Genomic DNA, 27,985 nt, shown 5'->3' on the forward strand with positions numbered 1-27,985 from the left:
GTAATTGATAATAGGGACTCCCTGGAGACTGCTGATGGAAATGATGCTACAGGAAGTTATTCTGCAGCACTATGCAGGGAGAAGTTCAGCCTGGACGCCACTGTGACAGGCTCCATGTTGGCAGAGGGCTTAGAGCAGAGGGGCCATAATAATAGTTGTTAAGCTGTGAAAAATCTAAAACTGACATGCATTTAAAAATAGATTTATTTAAGGAATTAGGCAAGGTTGAGAGACATTCATTTTTAGCCTGGAATGTCAAAACTCTACCCAAACACATTTGCTTATTTATAAAAATCTTATCCATCCTTCAAGGTTCAACCAAGTTCTACCTCCTCCTCAATGCATTCTTTGTTTTCATTGTTCCTGTTTTCATTGATCTCTTTTGACTTCCCCCAAATTTAAGACTGTACCAACTAACCTAAGACTAACCTACATAAAACAATGATAAAGAATTTAATGCTGTCTCCCCAACTACATTTTACTTCTTGGGATCAAGGCAGTGACACCAGAGACCATATCTTTCCCTTCCTCCCTAATCTCTGCAGCACCTCTCATAGGACTGAATACAGAGGAGGCGCTCAAAAAACACAATTGCACTTCCCACTAGTGAAGCTAAAGGCTTTATTTTCTCTTTCCCAGGAGCGGAAAGTCTACATTAGCACACTTACCCATTTCAATTTTACAAGCAAGAATGCTGTGCTGGTGAAAGTAAAGTATTTCTTCAATAACATTAAAGGTTTGAATATCCCAGAAGCCATCAGTACTCAAGCCAGCAAAAAACTTGCCATCTTTTATAGCTGGTCTTCCTCCTCTCCAGTGTGTATATGACAGCATGGTCTTATCAGACCACATAAGAGAATCATCTAGAGAAGAAACATTTTTTTCTATGCTTAGAGATAAAATCAAAACTTGAATTACAATTATGAAGTTAATATTTCAAACTCAACTAATTTTCTTCTAAAACATTGATTATGTGTATCCCTCTAAAATATTTTCTGATTATAACACTAAATCATGCTTACTTTTAATTTGGAAAGTACAAATTATAAACATGAAAATTAAAATTTACTTATAATTCCACCATTCAACTTTACATTTTGTTATTTTTTCATCAAATGTTCATTTCTCCTACATATATGTTTAATTGCAATGGAAATGAACATAATGATTTTATAAAAAATAATTAATATGTTATAAAACTAGTGATAGAAATCTCTTCTCTGGACCTGAGCCATGCACAATTGTGCACATTTATGTCAACTGATTTTTTTGTGATACATGCTACAGTGCTACATGCATAATCCTTGAAACCATTATGCTAAGTGGAATAAGCCACTCACGAAAAAATCACATATTGTATGATCTCATTTATATGAAATGTCTAGAATAAGCAATTTATAGAGAAAGAAAATAGACGAGTGGTTGCTGAGGGTCAGGAGAGGGAAGGGAATGAGGAGGTACTGCTAATAGGTATGGTGTTTCTTTTTGGGGTAGTAATAGTTGCACAATTCTGTGACTATATTAAAAGCCATTAAATTGTATACCTTAAATGGCTGAATTATATGGTATATGAATATATCTTACTAAAATTTTTGGAAAAACAAGTTGCCAGGCTTATTAAAATTATGAATTGTGCAGAGTGATGTCATTACTACCTACACATATTCCTTGTTGTCCTTGTTATTTCTATCTTTCACTGATTACTATCTCCCAATAATATTACTGTTACCTAAACCTCTGCCTGCAGTAATGACACACTAGAAATACTGGACATATGATTTGGTTCTTGCCTGATGCTTTATATCACCTCGTGTCTCCCAGTCCCTCTTTGCTCTCCCCAGATGCTAAAGGTATAATTTTCTGGCCAATACAATGGGCAATCTTAGAATTGGGTATATTTCTACAGTTGCTATATGGAAGGGTCACTTTTTCACTTGGCTTGAAGTATTTTTCAGTTGACATATGGCTTCTTTTAGCAGTTTCAATTCATGGCCCTACTTTTGAAAAGTCAGAACTTTTTAAAAAACAAAATCCTTTGTACCAGTGGTATATACAATTAAATATTACTTAAGAATACTGAAGTAATAAAAAAACCTATAGATGTAAATTAAGCCAGTAAGAATTAGATTTAAACCAAATTTGATGTTTGCTTGAAACATCTTTCTATACATTGCTCCTATGTCTATATATTGTCATAGAAATTTTGTTACTCATACATTTTATAAAAGAAGTTAAGATGATTAAAAGGAAGTCTACAGATATGAAAATGCTCTTCAGAATACAGAATACATTTTCAGTTATTTCTGATAATATAAACGACAAAGTACATCAGAGTGTACAATTGGAATCTCTAACTATACCCCCTGATCCAGTGATCTCCACTGCTCCATACGGGACCCGTTTCCTCAGTCATTTTCAGGTAAAGTCTGGGAACTTTCCACCTAGTTTCTCTCCACTTTTTTTTTCCATTCCTAAATTTAAGGGTATTCAAGTGTCATTGGAGAAAAGACTTGGGCAACTAAGTCCTACTATGACGAACTCTTCTTCAACTAGCAACCCAAGTTTTACCTATTGCTTGATAGCTTAATTTTTGTTAACTCGTCTGCAAACCATAAACATTTAAGAAAAACATTGGCAACTCTAAGAAAGAGACAGGTTAGATAGCAAAGAGAAGGCTATTTTAAAAATGGTCAGATTTGAGTTATTTAGCTTCTTTTTCTCCCCTACCTCTGGCTATCATTGTCCTGTACCCCTTATTAAATACTTTTTTTGGGTGAATGTGTGCTTTTGATGCTTTATGCCCACAGAGAGATTTTCTTTTTCCTAATTCCAAAACTTCCATGATTTTCAGGAAATCATTATTTGAGTATTTTTCTAAATTGGTCTTATTTCTTCTATTAGTAGTGTCTGTGTTTTAAAATTTTTCATAGCAATTATATCTTGGATTTGTGGTGTTTAGTCCCAATTTCAAATATTCTATCGTACTGTCAGATTATGTGTCTCAATTTCTCTAATGTATACCTCAAGCCAACGCTATAAACACAAAGGTGCAAGATTAATATAAGTATAATTCTGTTCTTCTCATCCTACATACAAGTGAGATATAAAGTAAGTATTGGAGATTTATATGGGAGTGTAGTCGTTTTTGGTTAGTCTTGAATTGCTAGGAGGGAGAGTGGAGAAAGGAAATTATTTCCTACCATTTAACTATAAGCTTGGCAGTAAAGGCATTTTAACAGCAGAGCGGACATAAACTGCCTAAGTATTTATACAAGTTATACTAAGTGCATAATTATAATTTTGTATATTGATAAACATAATCTTTGAAGAACTATACTTTTACAGCTTGATAAACAAGTAGTTTATAATGAAGTATGAATATAAACAGAGAAAATCAGCAGATTTACAACTTACTTTCATAAGTTATACCTAACATGACCCATGAAGCCATATCCTTGAAGTGCAGAAGTTGCTCAAGAACAAAGTTATTCTCTTTTTCATCTCGAATACTCAGAATATGTGATTTTGGATCTGTTAAATAAAAAACAGTCAGTAATTTTAATAATTACTTACCTAGAACACTTTATTTTGTTTACTAGATTTAGAAAATTTTATTTCCCAGCTTAATATACTCCGAAACTTAAACAATAGTGAAAAGTAAGAAAGACATGTAAATTAAAACTATATTGTACTAAAATGAATAGGTTAAGAAGTTTTCAAACATTTTGATGTTAAATTTGGTCTTCTAGAATAGTAGAAAACTAGTAGCTGAGTAGAGAATTTAAAACACGGATTCACTTAACTATTCTCCATTTAACATTTATTTTGAGTTGGTACAAATCCAGCTATATTAATGATACACTGTCAAAGACCACAATAAATAAAACCTCTTGGATGGGCTATAAGACAAATCTTCCCTTTCCTTAGATTTTTTAGAGTTAAAAAAGTTTAATATTTCCCAAAGTGTGTTCGTCAGGAAATTAACAGGAGTTCCTCAGAAAAGGACTACAAGGATAAAGACTTTGCAAATATTGGTTAAACAAAGTTAAATAGTTCATTTATGACAGTATTTCTTACAGTATATGCTAATGTAACATCTAACAGGAAGCAATGGTGTGCAGTGATTCTCAACCTTGTTCTTTTTCTAAGGATCTTTTTCATAGAACATCTCTCAAGACTAGTGTTCTACAGAGCACACTCTGGGGAATAATGGTTTGATATTTTCCACAGGAACTTTCCACAAAGTTCATAGGTCCATTGTTTAGAAGTCACAAATCCTCAGTGGATCTCATAGGAAATATCTGAAGAGTCTTGAGAGCCGAAAGTGTGAAATATTTATTTCTTTTAAGCAGAGCTGCTTCTTTGTGGCTTATCTAAGTTTTTGACCACTCAAACTAACCTATTTTCACTTTTCTCACAGCCTAGCTTGATTTAACATCCAGTTCTCTGCTCTCTAGTGTCATTTCTTTTCCTTTTTAAGTAGAACCTATTTTGTTTATACATGTAAAGACAGACTAGTTCTCTAACGGGTGAGGAAAGAAAGAGGTAACTCCTATACTTTCCGTTTTAACTAAATGCAAATTTTAATACTTTGGCATCGATAATGGAGAAATCAGGATAATGGAGAAATTAGGAGATGACTAATTCATCTAATTAGGAATATTTATAACACACTCAGGTGAGATTTGTGTTTTAATAAGCATAATGCAATGTATAATGGCCATATAATATACTTACTCAGTTTCTGGCATTTAGAATGAGATTCGTCTTGTGTTGTTGCCGTATATCTATCCTTTGTTATCATGAAATTGTAGCAACAGTTCTGAAATGGTATCCATGGAGTGTTTAGAACAGGAGATGGACATTGAACACTGTTAACTGGTTGGACCTCTTCTTCAGTCTCATCTAGAAAAAGAATTAATGGTAAGAATTCTAATTTTGGATATAAACGTTAAATTCTGTTCATGACAATTAGACTTGATTTGTAGGAAATATTCAGGAAGCTAAGAAATAATAGCCTGGTGATGCTTGTTCTGTTTATACTCAAATATAATGTGATCTCTTAACTGGCTTTCTGTAGGAAGGAAATTATTTAACACAATTTTCTTTCCCCTGCTGTGGAGTGAGTGGAGGAATGTAAAAAATGAGGTGCTATTAGGTTAAAGGCAGTTTCTGTCTTCCTGCCTCACCGAACTTCAAATACAAGGGGCCACCTCAGAGAAACTATACAAACATATTAATAATAGGTACCTAACTGTAACTTTGAGAATTCATCTTCAAGTTGCTGGTTACTGATACCTTCTCTAATTTTAAAGGAACATTTTAATGAAATACTTGATGTTCTAAATAAGTTATTGCTTTAACCAAGGCAAATAGAAACAGTTTAAAATCTGACATCTAGAAAATCTGAATATGGCTTTTTAAAAAAATTTTATGAAAAGGCCACACATTCAAGAAGATGCAAATATAGATATGCTCTACTCAAAGCCAGTCAAACTGATTTAGTATGTAGTAGAGACCAGTAAGTATCTCTCTCAGCTCACAGCAACTCCTTTTGTCTATGAAGTAGTGTCTTCTTTCTACCACAAACCCACAAATGTGGGCCCCTGGCAGTTGTAAAACCACTTTCGTCTGACTGAGGTAGAGATTGCATACCTGACTCAAGCTGAGTCCATCAGATTCTCTCTAAGAATTTGAAAAGTGGAATTCAGAGACATTAAATTCATCTCCAGTTACGGCTATAAGTGAAAGCTGCAGAGTGGCCATGCTTCACCATGTGCAGAGAGAAGCAGAAAGTAGATAAAGAAAAGAGTGCAGATCCACAGAGAGAAACAGAAAGGAGAGGTGGAAAACAGTATTTCTGGGTTCCTGATTCCCCTTCCTCATGAGGCTCAGCTCTATACCCATTTTTGAGGATCTAACTTTCCCTTTTGGCTTAAGCTGGCTTGAGCTAGTTATTGTTACTTGCACCCAAATGAGTCTTAACGGTGACTCATAAAAGAAACGTTACTTGTCGATGATAAGAATTATAAAAGAATTCCCACAAAGATAAGTTTTCTAAAAGAATATAAACACAAAATATATGCAAAATGAGGCATATAAGATCAATTAGTCAAAAACTAAAAGGTCAATTACCATTGTCAGCTGATAAAAAGATAAAATGTGTCTAAAATAACAAATTAATGACAAAATATTTAATATATAATAATTCTACTTGAATATAAATTTTCACAACAAATTTTGTTGTAAAAAGTACATGATTATAATTTCTTTACAATTTCCAGATTTTACAAAAGCACTCCCCCAAAATTCCACTACTCATGAAACTGATAGCAATTTAAGAATTAAAATATTTGAAACTAGCATACTTCCTGGATAGTAGCAAATAGCACCCGGTTGATTATCACCGCAATCAGATGTTTTCCAGAATCCATCAGTATCTAATATTACACAGTCTTCAAGTTGCACATTATTTTCAGCCCAGCGACTAAATTGAACCTGTTTCCCGTCTGACCACCCAAAGTTGAGTTCATCCTGTAAGGAGCAGAAGTACATTTCAAGTGGCAATACTTCATGCTATCCCTTTTGTATTATTTTGACTCTCATGGTCAATCTAATGACTTTTAATTTTATCTTATGTTTAACACATACTTACATAGCACTTAAAACGTGTCAGGCCTTGTTCTAAGTGCTTTACAAGTATTAACTTATTTAGTCCTCATAACAACCATATGAGATAGGTATTATTATTATATCCATGTTACAGATGAGGACACTGAAGGCATGTAACGTGGCAAAGTCATATAGAATATAAACTGTAGTGCTGGGATTCTAATCCAAGCCATCAGGCCCTAGAGTCCATGGTCTGAACCATTATGCTATAATGCTTCACACGTAACTGGAACCATTGGTTGCTGGAAATCAGAAAGCTAGAATGGAGTGAGGACCACTGTGAGCAATGATTAAATTAGAGGCAACATGGAAAGAACAGTGGAAAGAGCAGTGGAAAGAACATGGGCTTCAGAGCTAAGCATATCTAGTTTTGAATTCCGGTTTGGTCACTTATTAGTTTTTGATTGTGAGTTTACCTCGCCAAGTTTCCCTTCCCTCATCTATTAAATAGATGTGACACTTCACCTCATGGGGCTGGGATTAATGGGGTAACACGTGTAAAACACGTAACTCAGTGGCTGGCTGGGACACAAGAAGAGCTAACATAAATGTTAGCTCCCTTCCTCTTAACCCCTTGGGCCTTGTAGATCTGTTTTCACACCTGTCTTTGGGGAGAAGTTTCCTCAATCACTATATTCTATTGTGTGCTAGAAGTCTGTGAACATCTATCTCTACGTCCTAACAAGGGCCTGACTACCCACCTATCTTGAGAGAGGCTTTACAGAGTAGGTGCAGAAGTCCAGGGGATGGATTACAGGGTACAGACCTGTCTGAGCTTCCCCATGGTGCTGCCAGAGCACCAGGCCTTATACACTGACTTACTGAGCTAAGCTTTCCTGAGACCCAAGGCAATTTCGGATCACTGGTTTATGTGGAACATTGGCAAAGGCCACACACTGTCTCCCCAGTGAACCATAAACAGCAAACATGGTGAAGCCTCAACACCAGCAATGGTTTCATTCTGAACCGTTCTCCACTAGAGTCCCAGTTGTAACTTTGTGGCTGGAATCCCTAAGCCATGTGGCCTCAAATGTGGCCCTTTGCCCATGTGATGTTGCCTGTGCTCTCATCCATATTACCCTTTGCTGCACTCCCAACTAACCCAGGTCCCTGGGCCTCTGGAACTTCTATTCTTCATAGATAAATCATCCCACACCCTCTTTCTCTTTACTGAATACTAAATCTCTTTATTATGACTATAAGTATCTCTTTACTAAATTCTTGACCTCAATTGATGTTAATTAAAATCTATCTTTTCCAAGGGAATAATTTCCTTTCAGCACCCACAAGGGAAGGCTGTTTGTTTTTCCATTCTCAGATATCACAGGGGTATGAGAATGGCATAGTATGTATTTTTATCTCCTTCAGTTATTTCCTTTGAGGTTTATGCCTTTCTTTTCTTTCTTTTTTTTTTTTTTGGTGAGGAAGATCAGCCCTGAGCTAACATCCGATGCTGATCCTCCTCTTTTTTGCCGAGGAAGATTGGCCCTGAGTTAACGTCTGTGCCCATCTTCCTCTACTTTAAATGGGACGCCGCCACAGCGTGGCGTGACAAGTGGTGCATTGGTGCACGCCCGGGATCTGAACCCACGAACCCCGGGCCACCAAAGCGGAGCGTGCGCACTTAACCGCTTGCACCATCGGGCCGGCCCTAGGTTTATGCCTTTCTTATCACTGCAAACTCCCAGATTCCTTGCCTCTCTCTGACATTCATGGAGGACTTGGCCCCCTTGCCCCTCCTTGACATTCACTAAGGAGACGCCCCATGTCTTGCTCTGTCCTCTCGGTCCTACCACTGACTTAGAGATATCTGTTCACGTGTATGACTCATCCAGTTCCCAAGCCTTCTTGACTTCCTCTACTTCTATGTACTTTCACTTCTACGTACTTGAGTGACGCCGTGCCACGGCCACACTCTGGACTTTGTATAACCCAGAACCACTGCACCGCAGACCTTGTAAACATGCCTTAGTGCACGCCAACATCATTTCCTGCATGAATTTCTACAACAGACGCTAACTGGTCTCGTGTCTCTAGACTACTCACTTCCTCCCCGACTTTCTGCCCAGTATAATTTTTCTTAAGTAAAAATCTGATATTGTTACTACCGTGTTTAAAATCTTTCAATATCTTCCCGTTGCTTTCACTGTCAAGTTTTATTTATTCATATCCTGTATGTTCCAAAGATTTAAGGCAGCTCATGAAGATACGGAATAAACAGCTACATAGACTATGCTAAAATAAAGAGCGAAAAGAAAAAGAGAAACATAGGTGAAGATTGAAAATAGAATAAGAAACAAGACCAAAATCATTAAGTGGGGAGAAAAGTTACAAAACAGTATGATCCTAATTATCTTAAAAATAAACACATGTACATAGAAAAGTAATTTGAAGGATATATACCAAATTATTAAACCATATTTATCACTACATACTGGGATTACAGGTGATTTTAATTTTCTTCTGTTAATTTACTATAACTTTACAAATTTCCTGCAGTGACAATATTGCTTTTGTTTCAAAAGGTTTAAGGTGATTGAAAATAGGAAATGTAATAACTTATTACCACTCTCACAAGAGACCAATGATGGGTTTCACATAATACCAAACACCAAAGAAAAAGTAAGTAAAAGCAATTTTATGAAGGAGTTGATACTGTGAGGTCTAGGGGAGCGGTTCAAGCTGATGGTGTGGCTTGACCTGAGGGTACCTTTAAAAATATTCAGTCCTGGAGAAACCACTCTTCAAGCAATTTCTAAATACTACTTCTTTTAATTGAGCTTCTGGTAAATGCTGGTGGTAATGAATCTAAAGTCTGTCAAAGATAATGTTTACTTCTAAGTCTATTTTAAATTTTTTCATGCATTCTCCAGTTCAGCTCTGGGTTTGTGCTAGGACTAAACTGTCTTTAATCACATCTTCTCCATGCAGCCCTAAAACCATCTTAGTATATTGAGGGTTGCCCTAATGTATACATAACTTAAGGTTGCTTCATAACGCAATGGACTTTTCTCTCCTACTCTGACAATTACCCTCTCTCTGCGAGTGGATTAGCAATATTAGTCTAGGTGACGTTTATCTAACTAGGGCTTCACCAGTCATGCATTGTGCAGATGCAGGGAGCAAAGTTCACATCACTATCTTTGTAAATGGTACCCCCTATGCAGTGCATAATGTATGCAATCTTATACACCAGCCCTATATCTTACCCTTCAATACAGCTCAGTGGGCAGTATATCAAATTATTACATAAAAGGCCTGGAAAAGAGGTAAAAATGGCCTATATTGCTGAAAGGAATACCACAGCTTTATTAAAAAAAATTCCCTATTAATTATAGCTAAAAGCCTCAGTAGCACAAATATTCCTGTTTTTGCTACATGCAGGTAGTTTAGTGTTGGAATTAACAGGAGACTAGCATTCTTTGCTGGGGCTATGAAATGAGTGAGAAGTACCCATGACATCTATCCAGGATCAGGGTTTGAGATGTGGTGAAACAGTATTCTAAACACTTTTTAGACTGGCTTAATTTCACTCTGCTGTTTCTCAAAGGGATAAAAAGGACTTTTCAACACCACCCACAGTGCTTCCACACATCCAACCCCTTCTGATTTTTTGATTCTTCCCTTCCCCTTTTCTTTTCATTGGCTGAGGAGACATAGCAACTCCTGATTCCAGTGCAGTCTTTGGAATAAATAAAAAGAAGTGCTCAGCTACAAATGTCCACTAGAGCTTTTTCTTAATCTAAACAATAAAGCACCAGATCTTTTAACAGTGGAAAGACGACTGCCACTAAAAATTACATATTTCACGAAATTCATTCACTGGAGGAAGATTTTACCATCTCTGGTTTCTTTTAGTCCAATATGAGAGATGCTGTGTGCAATAAAAAATGTCACATTCCATCACCCAGTCCTCGAAGTTGGGACTGAAAACTTACGTCTTGGCTGGAGAGTCCAATCCACAAAGAAGAGTTATGAAGGACCGCCTGCACGGTTAGGAACGCCTGCTGGTAAGGGTGTGTGATGCTCACCAGGTGCATGTTATCTTTCTGACACTCCCTTAGAGCATCGTACCAGGTCATAGTCTTGAGGACTATTTTGTACAGATTATTTAGATACTTTACAGTTTCTGAAGTATTCTGCAAGGTCTGTCTGCCTTCAATTTCTGTGTGTAAAAGAAAAAAACCCCACAAAAACCACTCACTCTGCAAGTCATGGGACATTTTTTTCAAATTTCTACCCATAATAAAGTACTTTAGATATTACTTATATATTCATTTATTTTAGATTTTGGGTGGGAGAATGAGGTATGTCTTGCTATACACCTTAGGTAATATGTGTGAGCCACAACATTTGTTTTCTAAAATTAGAACAAAATTCTGTTTTAGTTGGTCTGCTTTAGGAAGGATAAAATCTATAAATAAAAGTGGCCTGCCATAAGATTACTATTTCAAGTTGTTGTCAAATACCTCCTTTGTTTGAATTGCTTCAAAATGAGGTGGTGTTAGGTGTTCTTTTACAAAATTTTCATCTGGGAGAGCTCCCATGAAAAGAAGTACATGGATTATCTACTTTAGGTTCTCATTATATGACAAAGTTTTTTTTTTAATCATTTGTTAAAAACTTATTTTGATCAATGAAAACAATTTAATACCTTTTTTTTTTTTTTTGCTGAGGAAGATTCACTCTGAGCTAACATCCATTGCCAATCTTCCTGTTTTTTTTCCTTGAGGAAGATTAGCCCTGAGCTAACATCTGTGGCAATCTTCCTCTATTTTGTATCTGGGTCACCGCCACAGCATGGCTGACAAGTAGGTCCACGCCTGGGATCTGAACCCATGAACCTGGGCTGCCAAAGTGGAGTGCACCAAACTTAACCACTACACCACAGGGCTGGCCCCAAATTAATACCTTTGAAAATTATCTTTTTGAAAATGATGATGATTCCTATTTTTAAGTACACATTTTATTTTTATTTGGATTACAGGAAGACATAGACAGTGATCTGTTATTAATGCTTCATATTTTTTTTTAGTGCTAAATTTAACTGTGAATATTTATACCAGGCTCAATTAAAAACATTAAGTTTTTTCTCCTCCTTTCCCTATGATAGAAAGTAAAATCTGAAAAATGTCAGAGTGGAAAGGAGAACAATATTCAACCATAACTTACTATCTTAGATAACTCCTATTAACAAATGCCATCTGATACTTAATTTTGATATTTAATTATGGCAATGATATTTGAAAAAAAAAATCACATTCCATTTGAGATAATACGACTCACTGAGCCCATATGGATTTAGCCATGCTGAAATTTTAAGGAAGCTATATGATTACAAATTAATATTAATTTGCTCATAAGATGTTTTGTGAAAAAGTACTGTACATATCAACAGCATAAAGTAGCACAGTCATCTAGATAATAATCTATACCTGGATATTTCTGACAGAGAGACAGAGTGTGGCTTTCACTGCAGGATGTAAAATTCCACGTCCCAGTATAAGGTGACTTTTGGAAGTTGAGCATTAGAGCACAGTAGTAGTGAAAGTCTTCCTCAAACATCTAAACCCAAAAGACAAATACGTACAAATGATCATGAAATGAACAGTTTGAGGATCCTAGCAGGAGAACTTTATATTCGAAATTGGATTTTTCCCCCTGTAAAAAAATTCCATTAAGGAGCTGACCATGAAATCATTAAGAAAATCCTGATAAACTTCCAAAGCATGGGAAAAGGACAATTAACTTTAGAAATTATAAAACAAAATAGTGTCAATATTGATAAATATATCTTCAAAACAGATAAAGAAAAACTGTTAGAAATAAGACAAAAACACAATTATAGTAATATTTAACACTTTATCATTCTTGACATTTCAAGTAAGCAAAAAAAGCAATGATTATTAATTCAACTTATTAGACGTTTATAAACTTTTTATAATGGCAAACTGTGTACCACAAAATAGAGAACTCAACTCACCTGAAAGCTTTGATCCTATACTAGTCACTATAAAAACTTCCATAAATAAAAGTATCTATCTAGATTTCATACTCTGACCACAAATCAACAATACTAGATATGAAAATTTATTTGAAGTATATTGTTCCTATACTTTCCTATATGTTTGAAACACATCACACTTAGAAAAATAAGAAAAGTAAGCTGATCCTAGGAGCTAAAAATTAAAACGCACACACACACACTACTCAACATACATTAAACTAAAAATAAAATAAAAAATTACAGGAAAGAATAATATGAGAAATATTATAAGGGCTATGAGTAAAACTTTATGTGGAGGCAAATGTGTATTATTAAATGTATTCTGTCTTTTAAAAGAAAGATGAACTAAGAATTCAATGTAGGAGATTAGGAAATCAGCAAAAATGTAACTCCAAGAAAAACAGGATAGAAAAATGTAGTGGTGTTTGTAAATATATCTCAAGCAATAGGAGTAGAGGGTGGAGAAGAGGGAGAAGAAAACCAATAGCATACACCAGGGTTTGTAAAAATCTAAATAAGAAAAAGTAAAAACAATCAAAATAAGATATGAAGATTTAAGAAGATAATAGCATACAAAACTGTATTCTAGGGGCCGGCCCAGTGGTGCAAGCTGTTAAGTGCATGAGCTCTGCTGCAGTGGCCCCGGGTTCACTGGTTCAGATCCTGGGCGCACACCGACACACTGCTTGTTAAGCAATGCTGTGGCGTCGTCCCACATAAAGTAGAGGAAGATGGGCACAGATGTTAGCCTAGGGCCAGCCTTCCTCAGCAAAAAAGAGGAGGATTGGCATCGGATGTTAGCTCAGGGCTGGTCTTCCTCACAAAAAACAAAACAAAACAAAACCAAAAAAAACTTTATTCTAATACATTTGAAAATCTAAATGAAATAGGCAACTTTATTGCAAAATACAAATTAGCATAACTGTTATAGGGAGAAGTAGAAACACCAGGGGAGCCAGCCCTGATGGCCTAGTGGTTAAAGTGCGGTGTGCTCCGCTTTGGTAGCCTGGGTTTGGTTCCTGGGCGCGGACCTACACCAGTCATCTGTCAGTGGCCATGCTATTGCAGAGGCTCATGTAGAAGAACCAGAAGGACTTATGACTAGATATACAACTATGTACTGGGGTTTTGTGGGGTAATAAAAAAGAGAGGAAGATTGGTAACAGATGTTAGCTCACGGCGAATCTTTCCCAGCAAAAAAAAAATAAAAGAAATGTACCAAGGAGTTTAGAAAAAATGGAAAATTAATAGCTCATTTTTAAAACTATGTGTCAGGTACTGTGCTAAAAGCTTTAAATGAATTGTCTTATGTAATCCTCACATCGTATTGTAGGTACAACAGTATCGGAACTTACAGATGAAAAATTGAGGCTTAAGAAAAGTTAAGCAAACTTCCAAATGCATACTGAAGGGCTAAATGGAATTTAAACTCAGACAATCTGACTCTACAGTTTAGGCCCTCAAATACTGTACCAAATCCCTTTATTATTAAAAAATGATCTTTGAAAAGAGTTCTAACATCACATGGTTTTGTGGGTAGTTCCTTTAAACTTTCAGGGAAAGATAATTTCCCAGGCTGAGTCATAGTTTCAAAACACAAAGGCAGAAAGCTACCCAGTTCATCTTATGAAGCTGACATGATCAGAAAAAAATCTGACAATGTGGCATAAAAAATTAACTCTTATGAACAGAGATGAAAACATTCCCAAATAAAATTCTAACAATCTAATTCAGTAGAATAATAAAATAATAATCCACTCTGAGCAACTATATTTTATGATTAGAAGATAAAGATGGCTTAATATAACAGCTATTAATGTATTATACCATATATCAATAAGCCTAATGGGAAACACTATATGACGATTTCAATAGATGCTGGAAACAAGTTTTAGAAAATCCAGTACTTATTCCTGAATAAAAATTCTAAATAAGCTAGTTACAGAATGAGATATCTTAAACAAAGAGGCAACATCATATATAACAATAAAAGATTGCAGACAGTCCCATTAAAGTCCAGATCAAGTCTAGGATGGTGTTTATTACTCCTGGTATTGACTATGGTTCTGAAAGTCCTACCATATGTACTGAAGCATGAACTGTTATTTGCAAATTACGATTACCTCATTAGGAAACCCAAGAAAACTTAGTGAAAAACTCTGGGAAGTAATAAGAGCTTTTAGTAAGATGGATGCCTATGAAATAAATATATAAAAATCCCCAAACAATGGCTTTCCTATATATCAGTAAGAAAATCAAGAAGAAGCTGCCATTCTCAATGGCAATAAGAAAGAAAACGCCTATAAAAATTTCACTGAGGGCTCTAAGGGAAGACTTGAATAAATGGAGAGATGTATTATACCATATTCTTCAATTGGAAAATTAATAAAAAGATGTCAATTCTCCCTAGAATTTTGTCAAATTCTCATCAGAAGTTTTTTATTTAATTGTTTTGGTTGGAAATTAACTAAATAATTCTAGTTTGTCTGGAAGAATGGACAAGAATAGCTAAGAATATTTTTTGAAAGGCATATAATAAAGGATAACTAATCCTATTATATTTTTTAAAATATGGCAAAGTTATAATATTTACATCAGTGGAATAGCTATATAAGAGCATATCTCATACATACACATATAAACATACACACACACACTTCATATGATAAAGGAGGCATCCTATATTGCTTTTAACAAATGAAAGTGTATGTAATAAGTGATGCTAGACAATTGGCTAGGATCAGGGAAAAGGATTCAGTATTTATTGATAACATATTATACCATAGATATATCATACTGTCAGGAAAAAAAAGGCAACCTATGAAACAAAATGAAGAAAATATAGGCGTACATTTAACTAACATTTACATCGTGAACTTTCTAACCTAAAAGCAATGGAGGAAAAAAAGGAAATAAACAGATTTGAACATGTACAAAAAAAAATCGAAACTTATTTCTGTAATATTTTTGGTATTCAGACCTAAAGAAAACAATCTATGGAAATATCTGCAAGAAACACAGGGTCAGCACATTTAATATTTACACAGCCATAAAATCAATAAGGAATACATGAAGGCTTTGATAAATTGGAAAAGAATAAGAACAGTCACACTTGATGAAATTCATATTATTATTGAATTTATAGAGGTTTATTTTCACTAGAAATCAGAGAAATATAAATGAAAATATGATATCATTTAAACTACCAAATTAGCAAGAATTTTTAAAAGATAATGCACTTGGAGGCAATGGAGCAGAGCAGCTAAGAATGCTGGCTCTGCAGACCCTTGGACCTGGATTTAAATGCCTACTCTGCACACATAGGCTGTATGACTGCTGGCAAGTTACATGACTCTGTCTGTCTCCACATTCTTAAGATAGAGGAGGAGTAACAGACCCTTTTACATCTTTTGTGCAGATTAAATGAAATAATGCATGTGATGCATTAGCAGACTGCTTGACACATATTAGCTGTTCAACAAATGTTAGAAATTATTAATATACTAGTCTGGATAGAAGGGCAACCACAATATATTGCTGACAGAAACATAAATTCATAAACTTTTCTGGAAAGCAATTTGGTAACCAGAGCTTTATAACTACTTATATCTTTTGATCTGGCTATATGACGTCCAAAATCTATCTTAAGGAGGTAACTTGAAGTATAAGCAAAGATTATGCACAGAGATGTTCACTGCAGCTCTATTTAAGATTATGCCAAACTGGAAATAACCTAAATAACCAGCATTGTTTAGGTAAATGATGATGTATCTGTTAAGAAATATTGTGCAACTATTACAATGCTTAGCAAGTACATCTTTTAAAGGCATAAGAAACTACTTATTATATAAAACTAAGAAAAGTATGGGCCAGCTCCGTGGCTTAGTGGTTAAGTGCGTGTGCTCCACTACTGGCGGCCCAGGTTCAGATCCTGGGCGCGCACCAATGCACCACTTCTCTGGCCATGCTGAGGCCGCGTCCCACATACAGCAACTAGAAGGATGTGCAACTATGACATACAACTATCTACTGGGGCTTTGGGGGAAAAAAAAAGGAGGATTGGCAATAGATGTTAGCTCAGAGCCGGTCTTCCTCAGCAAAAAGAGGAAGACTAGCATGGATGTTAGCTCAGGGCTGATCTTCTTCACAAAACAAAAACAAAAACAAAAAACAACTAAGAAAAGTAGAACACAATAGTGTACATATACTATGATCTTATCTATGTCAAGAAAACAGTGTATAGAAAAGCCCTAGAAGAAAAAATGCTGAAATACTCATTGTGATTTCCTAGATCGGGGTTCAAATATGGTTTGAGCTATCATTTAGCAGGTCATGAAATGAATTCAGTGGATCCTGACTCACATTTGTGATAATGAAACGGATAGGATAGGATACAGAGACTAGACTAGACTAGACTAGACCAGAGTGGAATAGAATAGAGAGAACTATCTTGTGCATAAGCTCTAAAGGTAAGTACTGTTTCCTGAAACTTTGGTTTCAATTCAATATTATATTTGTATCTATGTGCTGGATGGTTATTTAAATGTATGTCTTACTATGGGTTATGGTTAAAAGTTTAAAAGCTACCAGCCTAAATATAAGTGGGATAAGAGTTGATATTTTACCTTACTGTATATACTCTCTACAACTTCCAACTTTTCTATAATATCCAAGCATTATTTTGATATTTACTTTGTTGTTAGTGCCATGGAATCGATTCAGACTCCTAGCGACCCTGTGTACAACAGAGTGGAACCCTGCTGTAAGCACACATTCCATAGTTTTTAGTATATTCACAGAGTTGTGCAACCATCATTCCCAATTTTTTGTCATCCTTTCATCTTCTGGCGCTGTATCAGACAATGCTCTGCTGCTATGCGAAGGGTTTTCATGGCCAATTTTTTCAGAAGTGGGTGGCCAGGTCCTTCTTCCTAGTCTGTCTTAGTCTGGAAGCTCCTCTGTCTGTCTGCTATGGTCCATCATGGGTGATCCTGCTGGTATGTGAAATACCGGTGGCATAGCTTTCAGCATCACAGCAACATGTAGCTGCCACATTATGACAACCGACAGATGGGTAGTGTGGTTCCCTGACAGCAATGAGCCCGGGCTGTGGCAATGAAAGCACCTAATCTTAACCACTAGACCACCAGGGCTGACCATTTACTTTGTACATAATTACATATGATTCAGAATTCCCTTTGCCACCAATGTCAATCTTGAACAAAGTTACATTGCATCAGGAACATCAGTTGATTATTGTCTAGGAAATATTTTTGGAATTTGGCTTTAAAGTTAATTGCTTAATCTCTGCCCTTTGTGCAAAATGTGGTTTGTATCTAGTAAACAGGGAGGACAGAGCAGTGGGCAGCAGTATCATGGTATAGGATAGTTATTGTTAATGTGACGCCTTCTTCCCTTCTATAGCTTCTTTATATTTAGCTCTTAGGGAAAAATGATCACTAATCACCAATTTTGTACTTTCTGCCTCAGGAGACTGAGGCTGACAGCCCCAAATCCCAAAATGTCAAGTAAAGCCTTTATATTTGCTTCTGTTTGCAACGCACTACTTGACGGTTTTACGTGGTTGTGAAATAAGTGCTATGGAATCTGATGCTACTGTGAAAACTAGGGCACCTACCTGCAGGCTGGGGAAGCCCCTGTGCTTACTGTTCTTCCTGTCACAGCTTTACTGAGATATAACCCATATGTGACAGAACTCACCCATTTAAAGCATGCATGCCACAGTGTTTAGTTTGTTCACGGAGTTGTGCAACCATCACTCCCAATCAATTTGGGGACATTTTCACTACTCCAAAAAGAAACCCCAACAAAATAAATTAAAAAAAACCAACAAAACAAAACAAAAAGAAACTCCATACCATTTAGCCATCACCCCCAATCCTTCCATTCTCCTTGGCCTTTGGCAACCACTAATCAACTTTTTATCTCTATAGATTTGCCTATTCTGGATGTTTCACATAAATGGACTCATAAAATAGGCCCTTGTTCTTAATCAAATAATTTATGGACAACTCGGGTATTTCATAGAGCTAGATAGATTACTGATTCAAGAAAACTTACATTTGTTGGTATTCTCAGCCTCCGACCAACCAGTAATGGGTGAAAGTTACCGTATGTCAGTTCTCTGTTGTCCGTCCATTTGCTCTTCCTTTCATGGGCAGTCCAGCGCAAACCAATCCATAAAGTATCTTCCATACCCGGAAGCAAGGATGTAATAAAATCTGTTGGAAAGAGATTTTTTAAAAAAGCATTTGACTTATTCAAATTAAAGATATACTAAAAATGTCAATGAATACGTCTTGCTTATCTAACTACCAGAATAGTCTTTTACCTACTCCGTAAAAAAGTAGTTTAATAATATTATTTTTATACAGCCTCCCCAAACTAACTTGGCCCCAAATCAGAATAAAACATGTTTCCAAAACAATTCCGCTACCTTGTTCTCTCTGGCTCAACACTGAAGGAAGGGTGCCACCATAGGAGTGACAGACATCGCTCGCTTGAGAAAATGGGAGAGACTTGGGTTTTTTGAGCTTTAGAAAACACTGCAAACAAAGAACATATATGAAGCATAAGATTTTAGACATGAGAAAGCTCAGATAAGAAGTAAATGCCTCATCTTTTAGAGGGCTGCTAATTTTCGGTCTGTGAGATATGGAAATTTACAAAGTAGTATCATAAGAATGCAGATCCACACTCTCAATTTAAACAATTGAAGAGTCGTCCTCAAACTTTTTTTTTAAGCCTCCCATTTATTGAGCGCTTTCTATGTGCTGAACAGTTTGCATAGTATTATCTCATTTAATTCTCACAATAAATGGGAAAATTGAGGCAAAGGGAAGTTAAGTAACTTTACCCATAAGTAAAATAGCCATACAATGGTATGGCCAGCATTTAGATTATGTTCCATCCGATTTCAAAGTCTGTACTCTTAATCATCACCTCCTTATATAAAAAACCACATTTTTAAAGAAATCCTTCCTTTGTCTCTTGGCAGGATATTTTAATTCAAATTTACCTCAACTATGTAAATTACTTTGGTCCCAGTACCTTGGAGAAAAAAGATAGTTTTAATTTTAAAAAGTCAAAATATACCCCTAATATTTTAACTTTACTATAGATGCTTTCAGCTGTCAGACACATCCCTGCCTTTTTCTTTTCGATATTATGATCATGTTAGTGTGGAGTGGTATATCCCAAATTGTGTTTCTTGAAACATTGTATAAAATATTTTTTTTCAGACTGAAGTGGCCAATGAAATATGTCATTGGGTGCCTTCTAGAAAAGATTCTAGAGAGAACACTCTGAATTTGAGCTTGAAAGCTGTATGTTAAAAATGGCACAAGAGAAAGACAAAAGGAGCCTGGTTTCAAAGACTTCATGGAGCTTCCACACCAACCCCAACCTGCTTACTTTCAAACTTCTTTTATGTGACAGAACAAGCGTTTTAACATACTGTAGTAATCTCTCTTTTTAGCAGCCACATGCATTTCCTAAGAGATACATATCCCACTATGGATTGTGCATCTCAAAGAGGCAGATATAGAATGCAGCATTTCCCAAACCTATTTAATCATAAACCCCTCTTTGGAGGCAAGATCAATGATTAACACTTTGTTAGCATATGTGTAGTTCCCAAAAAGTCGTTTGGGAAATGCTGGTCTAATTTGATTGGTAGATGCTGCTTGGTTGTTTTCTTTCAGGGGGAACATTTATCAGGCAGAAATTAAGTCAGTTTCCTACATGCCATAGAGACAGTCCTGACTATTCAATGTATTACTATCCATTGACAGATCAACTTCAGCAATTTAAGTGTTAGTAGCAACAGAATAGGAACACAGTACTTTGAAAGATCTGTAGGCATGACTAACTTGAAAGTTAACTTGGTTTCTGACAATGTTGAGAATCAGGTGAGATGCTGAAATATGCAGAGGCTATCTTAGTGAAGTTATTTGGTGGGTTGCCATTCTGCCACAGGGTATACAACCATCATAAAAGCAATCATCATTTGCATAACATAGCAATTCTCTTTTTACCTTATTCTGAAAAGGAATCCAATCCTCAGAGCATTGTATTTTAGCTGCAGAATCTGGACTATATTTCTCTAATGAAGATACATTATATTTTTCACAGATGAAGGGCAACTTGATACTACAGTCTGCTGGTTTATTGAAGTCTGAGAAATGAAAAACAGGATTACTCTGGTGAGAATTTACCATTTAGCACATTTTTAAAACAATCCAGTAGCAAAGAAAATCTCTTTAAATTGGTCTTTCCCAAATGGTTAAAATATATTCCTTTTCTTCCCTAGCCATTTTTTTTCTTCTCTAGCCATTTTTGTCTTCTATTATTATTCATATCAGTAGGTTATAACATACCAAAATTGCCTATAAAAACGCACACATTTGGTATACCGACCACAGTTACCACAGTTCCTGATGGCAGGAAATAGGAAGAGAGTTGAAGGAGAAGGCTAATGAGGAGGAAAAGGACCTAAACTATATTTTAGAACTCTGCCTGTTCATCTTTTGCAAATTTGTCTATATGCTTATCAGTTATGAAAGTAGTAAGTTTATTTCTTAATTTTAGAATAAAGAAAGTCAAAATATTCACAATGAAAAGAACCTTTATTTGCATCTGGAATTTGAGCTATTGTCATTAGCAATAATCAGAATAAGAGAGAGCTACCAAACATATAATCAAAAGGAAAACAGGATTGAGCTAGTAATTGAGCCCGAAGCTCAAGTATTACATAATCAACATTAAAAGATTTGGAATTAACTTTACCGTGAAACCAGGTCCTGGCAGACAAGTAAAAGCATTCCTCTCCAAATGTTATAGGGAAGTGACGCCATGGACGTCGTGAGCTGAAAGAAAATGAGAGATTCGACAACTTATAATGTACTTACGTGTACCAGTCTGTTTTTTACTGTAAGTAATCTTAATTCTAAATTTAATGTCATGCCATTATTTTATACCACTTTTTTCTGGACGCTAACATGCAAAAGAACTTGTTTTCTCTACTCTAGGCAGTTTATGGAGTAATGTTCAAAACTAATTATAAATAGAAATCCGTTTAGTAAAAGGGAATTAGGGACTGCTTCTTTTGTATGGTAACTTTACAAAGGCAGTGTTGATGATGTCACCTACAATAAAAAACGGCGATCTAGGGCCTGCTCGGTAGTTCTCACCCACCACTTCTGTTCATCATCAGATATCTGAAAAACAAACCAAACACCTATTCTTATATGTGCTGAGTTTTCTAGAACAGTTTTGATTTAAATACCCTGTCCCATCATAACCACAAACCACTAAAATTTCCAGACATTCCATTGCTTTGAAAACTCTTTGTATATTCACAGGCCCTATTTTGTATACAGAAAAGTATGGTCACTTTAATTATGGGTATACATGAATTGGACATACAGTGTCCAATTGCAACTAATTATAAATTTTAAAATATACAAATTATTTTTCCTCCAAAAAGCTATTTTGCAAAGTCAGATATTAGTAGAAACAGAAACTCAAGTTAATTACAAAGTTAACTTTTAGTAAAAAATATGACAAGGAATTAAAATGATTTATATTATCTATTGATGCTCATCTTATAAATTGACATTTGTAATTAATCTTGAACATTCTAAAATATTAAGCAATTCTACTTAACTTTTCTTTTTTTTTTTTTTTTTTTTAGTAATTTTGCTTTTTTTTTTTTTTTTTTTTTAATTTTTTTATTTATTTATTTTTCCCCCAAAGCCCCAGTAGATAGTTGTATGTCATAGTTGCACATCCTTCTAGTTGCTGTATGTGGGATGCGGCCTCAGCATAGCCAGAGAAGCGGTGCGTCGGTGCGAGCCCGGGATCCGAACCCCGGGCCGCCAGCATCGGAGCGCACGCACTTAACTGCTAAGCCACGGGCCCGGCCCCCTCTACTTAACTTTTCTAACATGAAATGATGAATTTGGATGTTGGCAAGCAAATTTTACTTTAGAGGACCATTTAACTTTTGTAGATTTTTGGAATATTTTTAATGGAATAAATATAAGAAAAATATTTAAAAATATAATCTTTTAAATTACATTTGCTATTTTGTTTTTGACGGCTTTTAGTCCTGCAAAAGATGTTATACTAGCCAGAGAGCTGTGATTGCTAGCACAATACAGGACGGCTTCTTCATAGTTTAAGTGAGGATCAGCAACAAACCAATATTCACTCCCTTCTACTATAACTGGAGGTCCATGAATTCCAGCACGGTCTAAAGAAGAAGAAGATCAGAGTTATGACTGTGAACTGTACCCTCTAAGTATGGATTAATGTTCAAAATTATTTATAAATAGTAATTTAGTAATAGTATTAGTAATAGTAATAGTAATCCATTTAGATTACTGGCTTTCTCTGGTCAGGGCAGTGCTGCCTGGAAGAAACCAAGGATTCCTGGGCCAGTGAGTGCCTCTGCCATCCTCCTGAACTCATAGAGAAGTTCCAGATCCAGCCTCATAGCCTCATCCCAAACCAGCCAATCACCTTCCCTGCCTGGAGATATTTCATCTCATTTGAAGATGTGATAGAGAGGAAGCTGGCACGTAGGCCTGGGCTTAAATAATTAACTAAATACATTATTAAAAAAGTAAAAGCAGCTTTGGCTAAGTTTCAGTTCTCTTAACTCACCTGGATTGTACCAGTCTGGTGTTTTTGGAGTACGGCCTGTATAAGGAAGACAACAAGTGGCTTAAGTTTAGTATCCAATTACAGAGCATGGCATAACATAAGTAGGGCTTTTATGTAACTCAAAAGGACTTGCAATATTGCTGAAGTTTGTCCATTTCCCGCCAAACTATTTCCTTTCATGTTACGATTGCTTCAACTTGAATTTCGTGGGGCCTATGCTTAAAGTTGTTGTAGTGGCAATCAAAAAGGCAGATCTGGGGCCGGTCAGGTGACGGAGCGGTTAATTTTGCATGCTCTGCTTCGGCAGCCTGGGGTTTGCAGGTTTGGATCCCGGGCACGGACCCACGCACCACTCATCAAGCCATGCTGTGGCAGGCATCCCACACATAAAGTAGAGGAAGATAGGCACAGATGTTAGCCCAGGACCAATCTTCCTCTGCAAAAAGAGGTGGATGTTAGCTCAGGGCTAATCTTTCTTATCAAAAAAAAAAAGGAAGATCTGTTAAATAATAATAACGTATTACTAACAGTTCTCTACCTGTATCATGGAAATCACAAAGGAAGACTAGATGGATAAAATATAGCTAATAATTAGAAAGTACAAATAAGTAAATGATGATATTGTATATATTACATTGAAGCACTAAGAATATGCATTAAGATTATCATCATTGTAGGATGAGGTTATTCAGGTATCACTTCTCCATCTAACATTCTGGAATTTGAGTAATTATTCTGTAAACCTGGGTTTAGAGTTTATTGTGTCCCAGGATATCCTTAGAAACAATGTACAACAATCCAGTACTAAACCTTTTGAGGTGAGAGACAAAACTAAGAAAAAAATAATAAAAATCACCCAAGATTCCTGGATGAGAACAGAGGAAATATGGTGCTTACGAAGAATTGTGGGCTTTGAAGTTGACAGGTCAGAGCTCCAACGTCCTCAGACACTCTGCTGCCGTGGTACTTTGAATCAGTTGCTTAATTCCCTGAGCCTCAACTTTCTACTCTATAAAAACAAGACTCTACTACCTGACTCACAAAGACAGTGTGAAGATCAGGTAAGATCCCCCTTGTGGAGGCACCCGGCACAGTTCCAGGCACAGAGCAGTTCTTCCCAGGATGCTAGCTGCTTTCCTCTTCCTTTTCATTCTGGGCCGTAGGTCACACTGGTTTCAAGTCAAAAATGTAATTTGATGAATCTTAGAAATTACAGGGTAAAATAGCTGATTCTTAATTTTGCTCTTGTATGGGGCCTAATGCATGGGAAGACCCTACTCGGTAGATTGCCTATATATCCAGCATCTTTGGTTTCTCTAAGTCAGTTCTTTGCATATTGGACACTTTCCATCAAGAATGCTGCAGATCAGTTAAAAATATACATAGTTTCTTGTCTGTAATCTTGTCAAAGACTTCTGTTCATTTGTGTGTTGGAGGAAGCTATGTCTAACTTTTAAATTTCTTTAAATTAGTGAGAGAAGCAGAATGCAAGGTGTTTTTTGCACAAGATTACACATACATATGTGTGTACAAGGTACCAAGAAATATAATATAAAAAAGGTTGTGTTTGGGTAGTGGCATTATAGATAATTTTCCTAAAAACATTCTCATGAGCCTTACTATTTTTTGTTTTTGTGAGAAGATCAGCCCTGTGCTAACATCTGCCAATCCTCCTCTTTTTTTGCTGAGGAAGACTGGCCCTGGGCTAACATCCATGCCCATATTCCTCCACTTTATATGAGAAGCCGCCACAGCATGGCTTGCCAAGCAGTGCATCGGTGCGCGCCTGGGATCCGAACCGGCGCACCCCGGGCCGCCGCAGCGGAGTGCTCGCACTTAACTGCTTTCGCCACCAGGCCGGCCCCATGAGCCTTATTTTTGATATTGTTTTCTAATTAAAAAAAAGAATACAGTCATGTATCGCTTAACAATGAGGATATGTCTGAAGAAATGTGTCATTAGGCGATTTCCTCGTGCGAACATCATAGAGTGTACTTACACAAACCTACAAGGTATAGCCTTCTACACACCTAGGCTAACTGGTACTAATGTCATGGGACCAGAGTGGTTTATGCAGTCCATTGTTGACTGAAGCACTGTTATGCATCGCATGACTGTATTTAAAAAGTATATATATCCATATGGTTATGGCTATTTTAAATTTTTTAGGTTGCCAGAATATCCCTTTCTTTTTTTTTATGTTTTTTTTTAAAATTTTATTTATTTTTGTTCCCCCAAAGCCCCAGTAGATAGTTGTACATCATAGTTGCACATCCTTCTAGTTGCTGTATGTGGGACGCGGCCTCAGCATGGCCAGAGAAACAGCGCGTTCGTGCACGCCCGGGTTCCGAGCCCGGGTTCCGAACCCGGGCTGCCAGCAGCGGAGTGCGCGCACTTAACTGCTAAGCCATGGGGCCGGCCCCAGAAGATCCCTTTCTAATTAGAAAGGGATTAGAACCAGCTGGATCAGGTAATAAAAAAGTCAAGAGGTAGAGAAAAAGTATGATGATTTAGGCTATCCAAGAGGTAAACTGCTTTATGAAAACCCAAAAATATAGATTAAGACAGAGTGTCTAGTTGAGCAGACTTTGGCTGCTCTAATAACCAAGAAAATATCCAACCAGGTGAATGTGACACATTCCCACTTAGAAATTTAGGGACTGTCAAAGGAGAGTTAACATAACGTTTAAACTCTGAATCAAGCAATCATTGATTGCTTCAAATGATTGTGAATAGGCTGAGACAGAAAGTTCTCTAGTTTTTAATTTTGTTTCTGCATGGGGACAGCGGAGATGCAATTATTTAGAAGATTTATTTATTTGGTTAATTGATTTATGTTTGCTAAGTTAGTTAATTCCCTTCTCTTTTGTTTAAAATAAAAATATATAAAAAAGAAAAAAGGAAACCACATGCTCTTTGTAATATTTCCCGTGGTTACTGGTTTGTCCTTTCTAAGGTCACCCTGGTGTAAACTCTTGGATCTGTCCCACCACTCAAACAGGAGGTGGGGTGGGGGGTGGGGGTAGCAGCTTACTAGTACAGGCATTACTGGAGGGAGCAGTGACACTCTCTGTGGCATGCTAGCAAATGCCCAAGACTAATGGGAGCGTCACCAGTAATGCTTCAAACCAGAGACATTGTCCAAATTAACTACATATGTCAGTTACTTTTCCACCTATCTAAAGGGTATACAAACTGGTTTTCCTTTGTCCCTCCTTCAGGTTTTATCAAATAATCAGGAATAACTCAGGTATAATTTCTCCTTTGGAAAACCCCATCAACACACATACACACATGTGCGCGCACACGCGCACACACACACACACACACACAATTCCCCTTCTATTAACGGCCTGCCAGTTTCCCTTGTGCAAAAGACTTGCCAGTTACTGTACCAGATGTCATGCTGAAGCTCTTTTAAAGGCCTTTTTTTAAGGAAAAAGAACAATTAGAAGAACGACCTTTTAAGAGGTAGTTCCATGATGTAACCTTTAGGTTCTTTGAGAACTTGTAGGAGGATATACCTTTACTTTCAATGATCTGTTATACATTCAGTTCAGAAATTCATTTTAGAGCTTTCTGTGCATTTTCCACTAATTAATTTAATGTATTCAATAAAAATTATTAAAAAAGAATTTTGGAGTTAAAAATTTTAACATTTTCCTTACTATTTCTTTAACATTTTCCTAGTAAAAAGATATCTATTTATTCTCCTTTCTCTCCTTTTTGTCACCAAAGCCTCTACTATCAAGCTAACTGGTTTCCTGAATTTGAATTTGAATTCCATAAACTATTAGCCGTTTTGGAGTTCACTGAAAATTGCTTCTACATTTTACAGGGACCTGCCCAATTTTAATTTTTTGACTCTTGTCACATGCTTCCCAAGCTTATCTTCATTTTATCCTTCATTTTGCATCAATATAAAAATTAAAATGATTCCCTCTGCTACGCGTCTTCTTTTACTTGAAATGATCTTTCATTCCAAAATCGAATCTCCCTAAACTAGCCTTAAATTTTATCCTCTACACAAATTCTTTCATGATCAAAGAGGAAGGTACCATCTTATTTCAATAATCCAGCCTTCTAGTAGGGGTAGGAATCAGGCAGGATGAAGCTTAATATGTTAACTGCATCTTCACAGGCTTTTTAAAATTATAATTATAGACTAAAATGCTCTCTCAGGTACTTCTGATTCAGCATTCACAATGTTCACACGAGAAGACTGTGAAAAGGAGTAACTACCACTTACCTTTTGGAATCTGGCACAGCCATTCAAGTTTTGTATCACAAGCAAAAGGCCTTAAATACATAAATTCTCTGTCATCATAGAAATACCAGCTTCTTCGCCATGGCCTATGAACCACCTAGGGAAGGAAAAGGATTGCAGAATATTTTGATGTTGATGCAGCCTTTATAACACACTAAACTTTAAGCCCTACGGTCTTTAACTCTATTTTAGCTGTAGCACCTAAGATATTTGTTTAATGAATGAACACATGAATAAATGCAGCGTTTAAACAGGAACAGCCTAAGCAAGAGCCTTCAAAGGGCTGATAGAGGAAATACATATAAGGTCATGTTTATGTCCAAATGCAAATTATTGGGTTTGTTTCTGTT

The 27,985-nt window shown here is 36.2% G+C and overlaps 1 protein-coding gene and 1 long non-coding RNA gene across 3 annotated transcripts in view; one reads left to right on the plus strand and one right to left on the minus strand.

Moving 5' to 3' along the window:
• Positions 1-27,985, minus strand: part of LY75 (lymphocyte antigen 75) — a 120,472-nt gene that overhangs the window by 48,668 nt on the left and 43,819 nt on the right. For both annotated transcript variants that reach the window (XM_058549066.1, XM_058549064.1), the window contains exons 16-29: positions 27,618-27,732; positions 23,369-23,404; positions 22,780-22,955; positions 21,851-21,918; positions 21,488-21,567; positions 20,737-20,876; positions 19,137-19,245; positions 18,761-18,921; positions 12,108-12,237; positions 10,611-10,837; positions 6,369-6,534; positions 4,738-4,905; positions 3,415-3,531; positions 669-863 (exon numbers count right to left, since the gene is read on the minus strand). In XM_058549066.1, the coding sequence (XP_058405049.1) occupies positions 669-863; positions 3,415-3,531; positions 4,738-4,905; positions 6,369-6,534; positions 10,611-10,837; positions 12,108-12,237; positions 18,761-18,921; positions 19,137-19,245; positions 20,737-20,876; positions 21,488-21,567; positions 21,851-21,918; positions 22,780-22,955; positions 23,369-23,404; positions 27,618-27,732 (1,888 nt within the window). The remainder of the gene's footprint in view (positions 1-668; positions 864-3,414; positions 3,532-4,737; positions 4,906-6,368; positions 6,535-10,610; positions 10,838-12,107; positions 12,238-18,760; positions 18,922-19,136; positions 19,246-20,736; positions 20,877-21,487; positions 21,568-21,850; positions 21,919-22,779; positions 22,956-23,368; positions 23,405-27,617; positions 27,733-27,985) is intronic.
• On the plus strand, positions 10,500-21,567 carry LOC131410761 (uncharacterized). The gene is made up of 3 exons (XR_009221411.1): positions 10,500-10,682; positions 20,834-20,904; positions 21,542-21,567. It is a non-coding gene; the product is annotated as an uncharacterized LOC131410761 (long non-coding RNA).

The sequence above is a fragment of the Diceros bicornis genome, chromosome 10 (assembly GCF_020826845.1).
Source record: "Diceros bicornis minor isolate mBicDic1 chromosome 10, mDicBic1.mat.cur, whole genome shotgun sequence".
Classification (NCBI taxonomy): domain Eukaryota; kingdom Metazoa; phylum Chordata; class Mammalia; order Perissodactyla; family Rhinocerotidae; genus Diceros; species Diceros bicornis.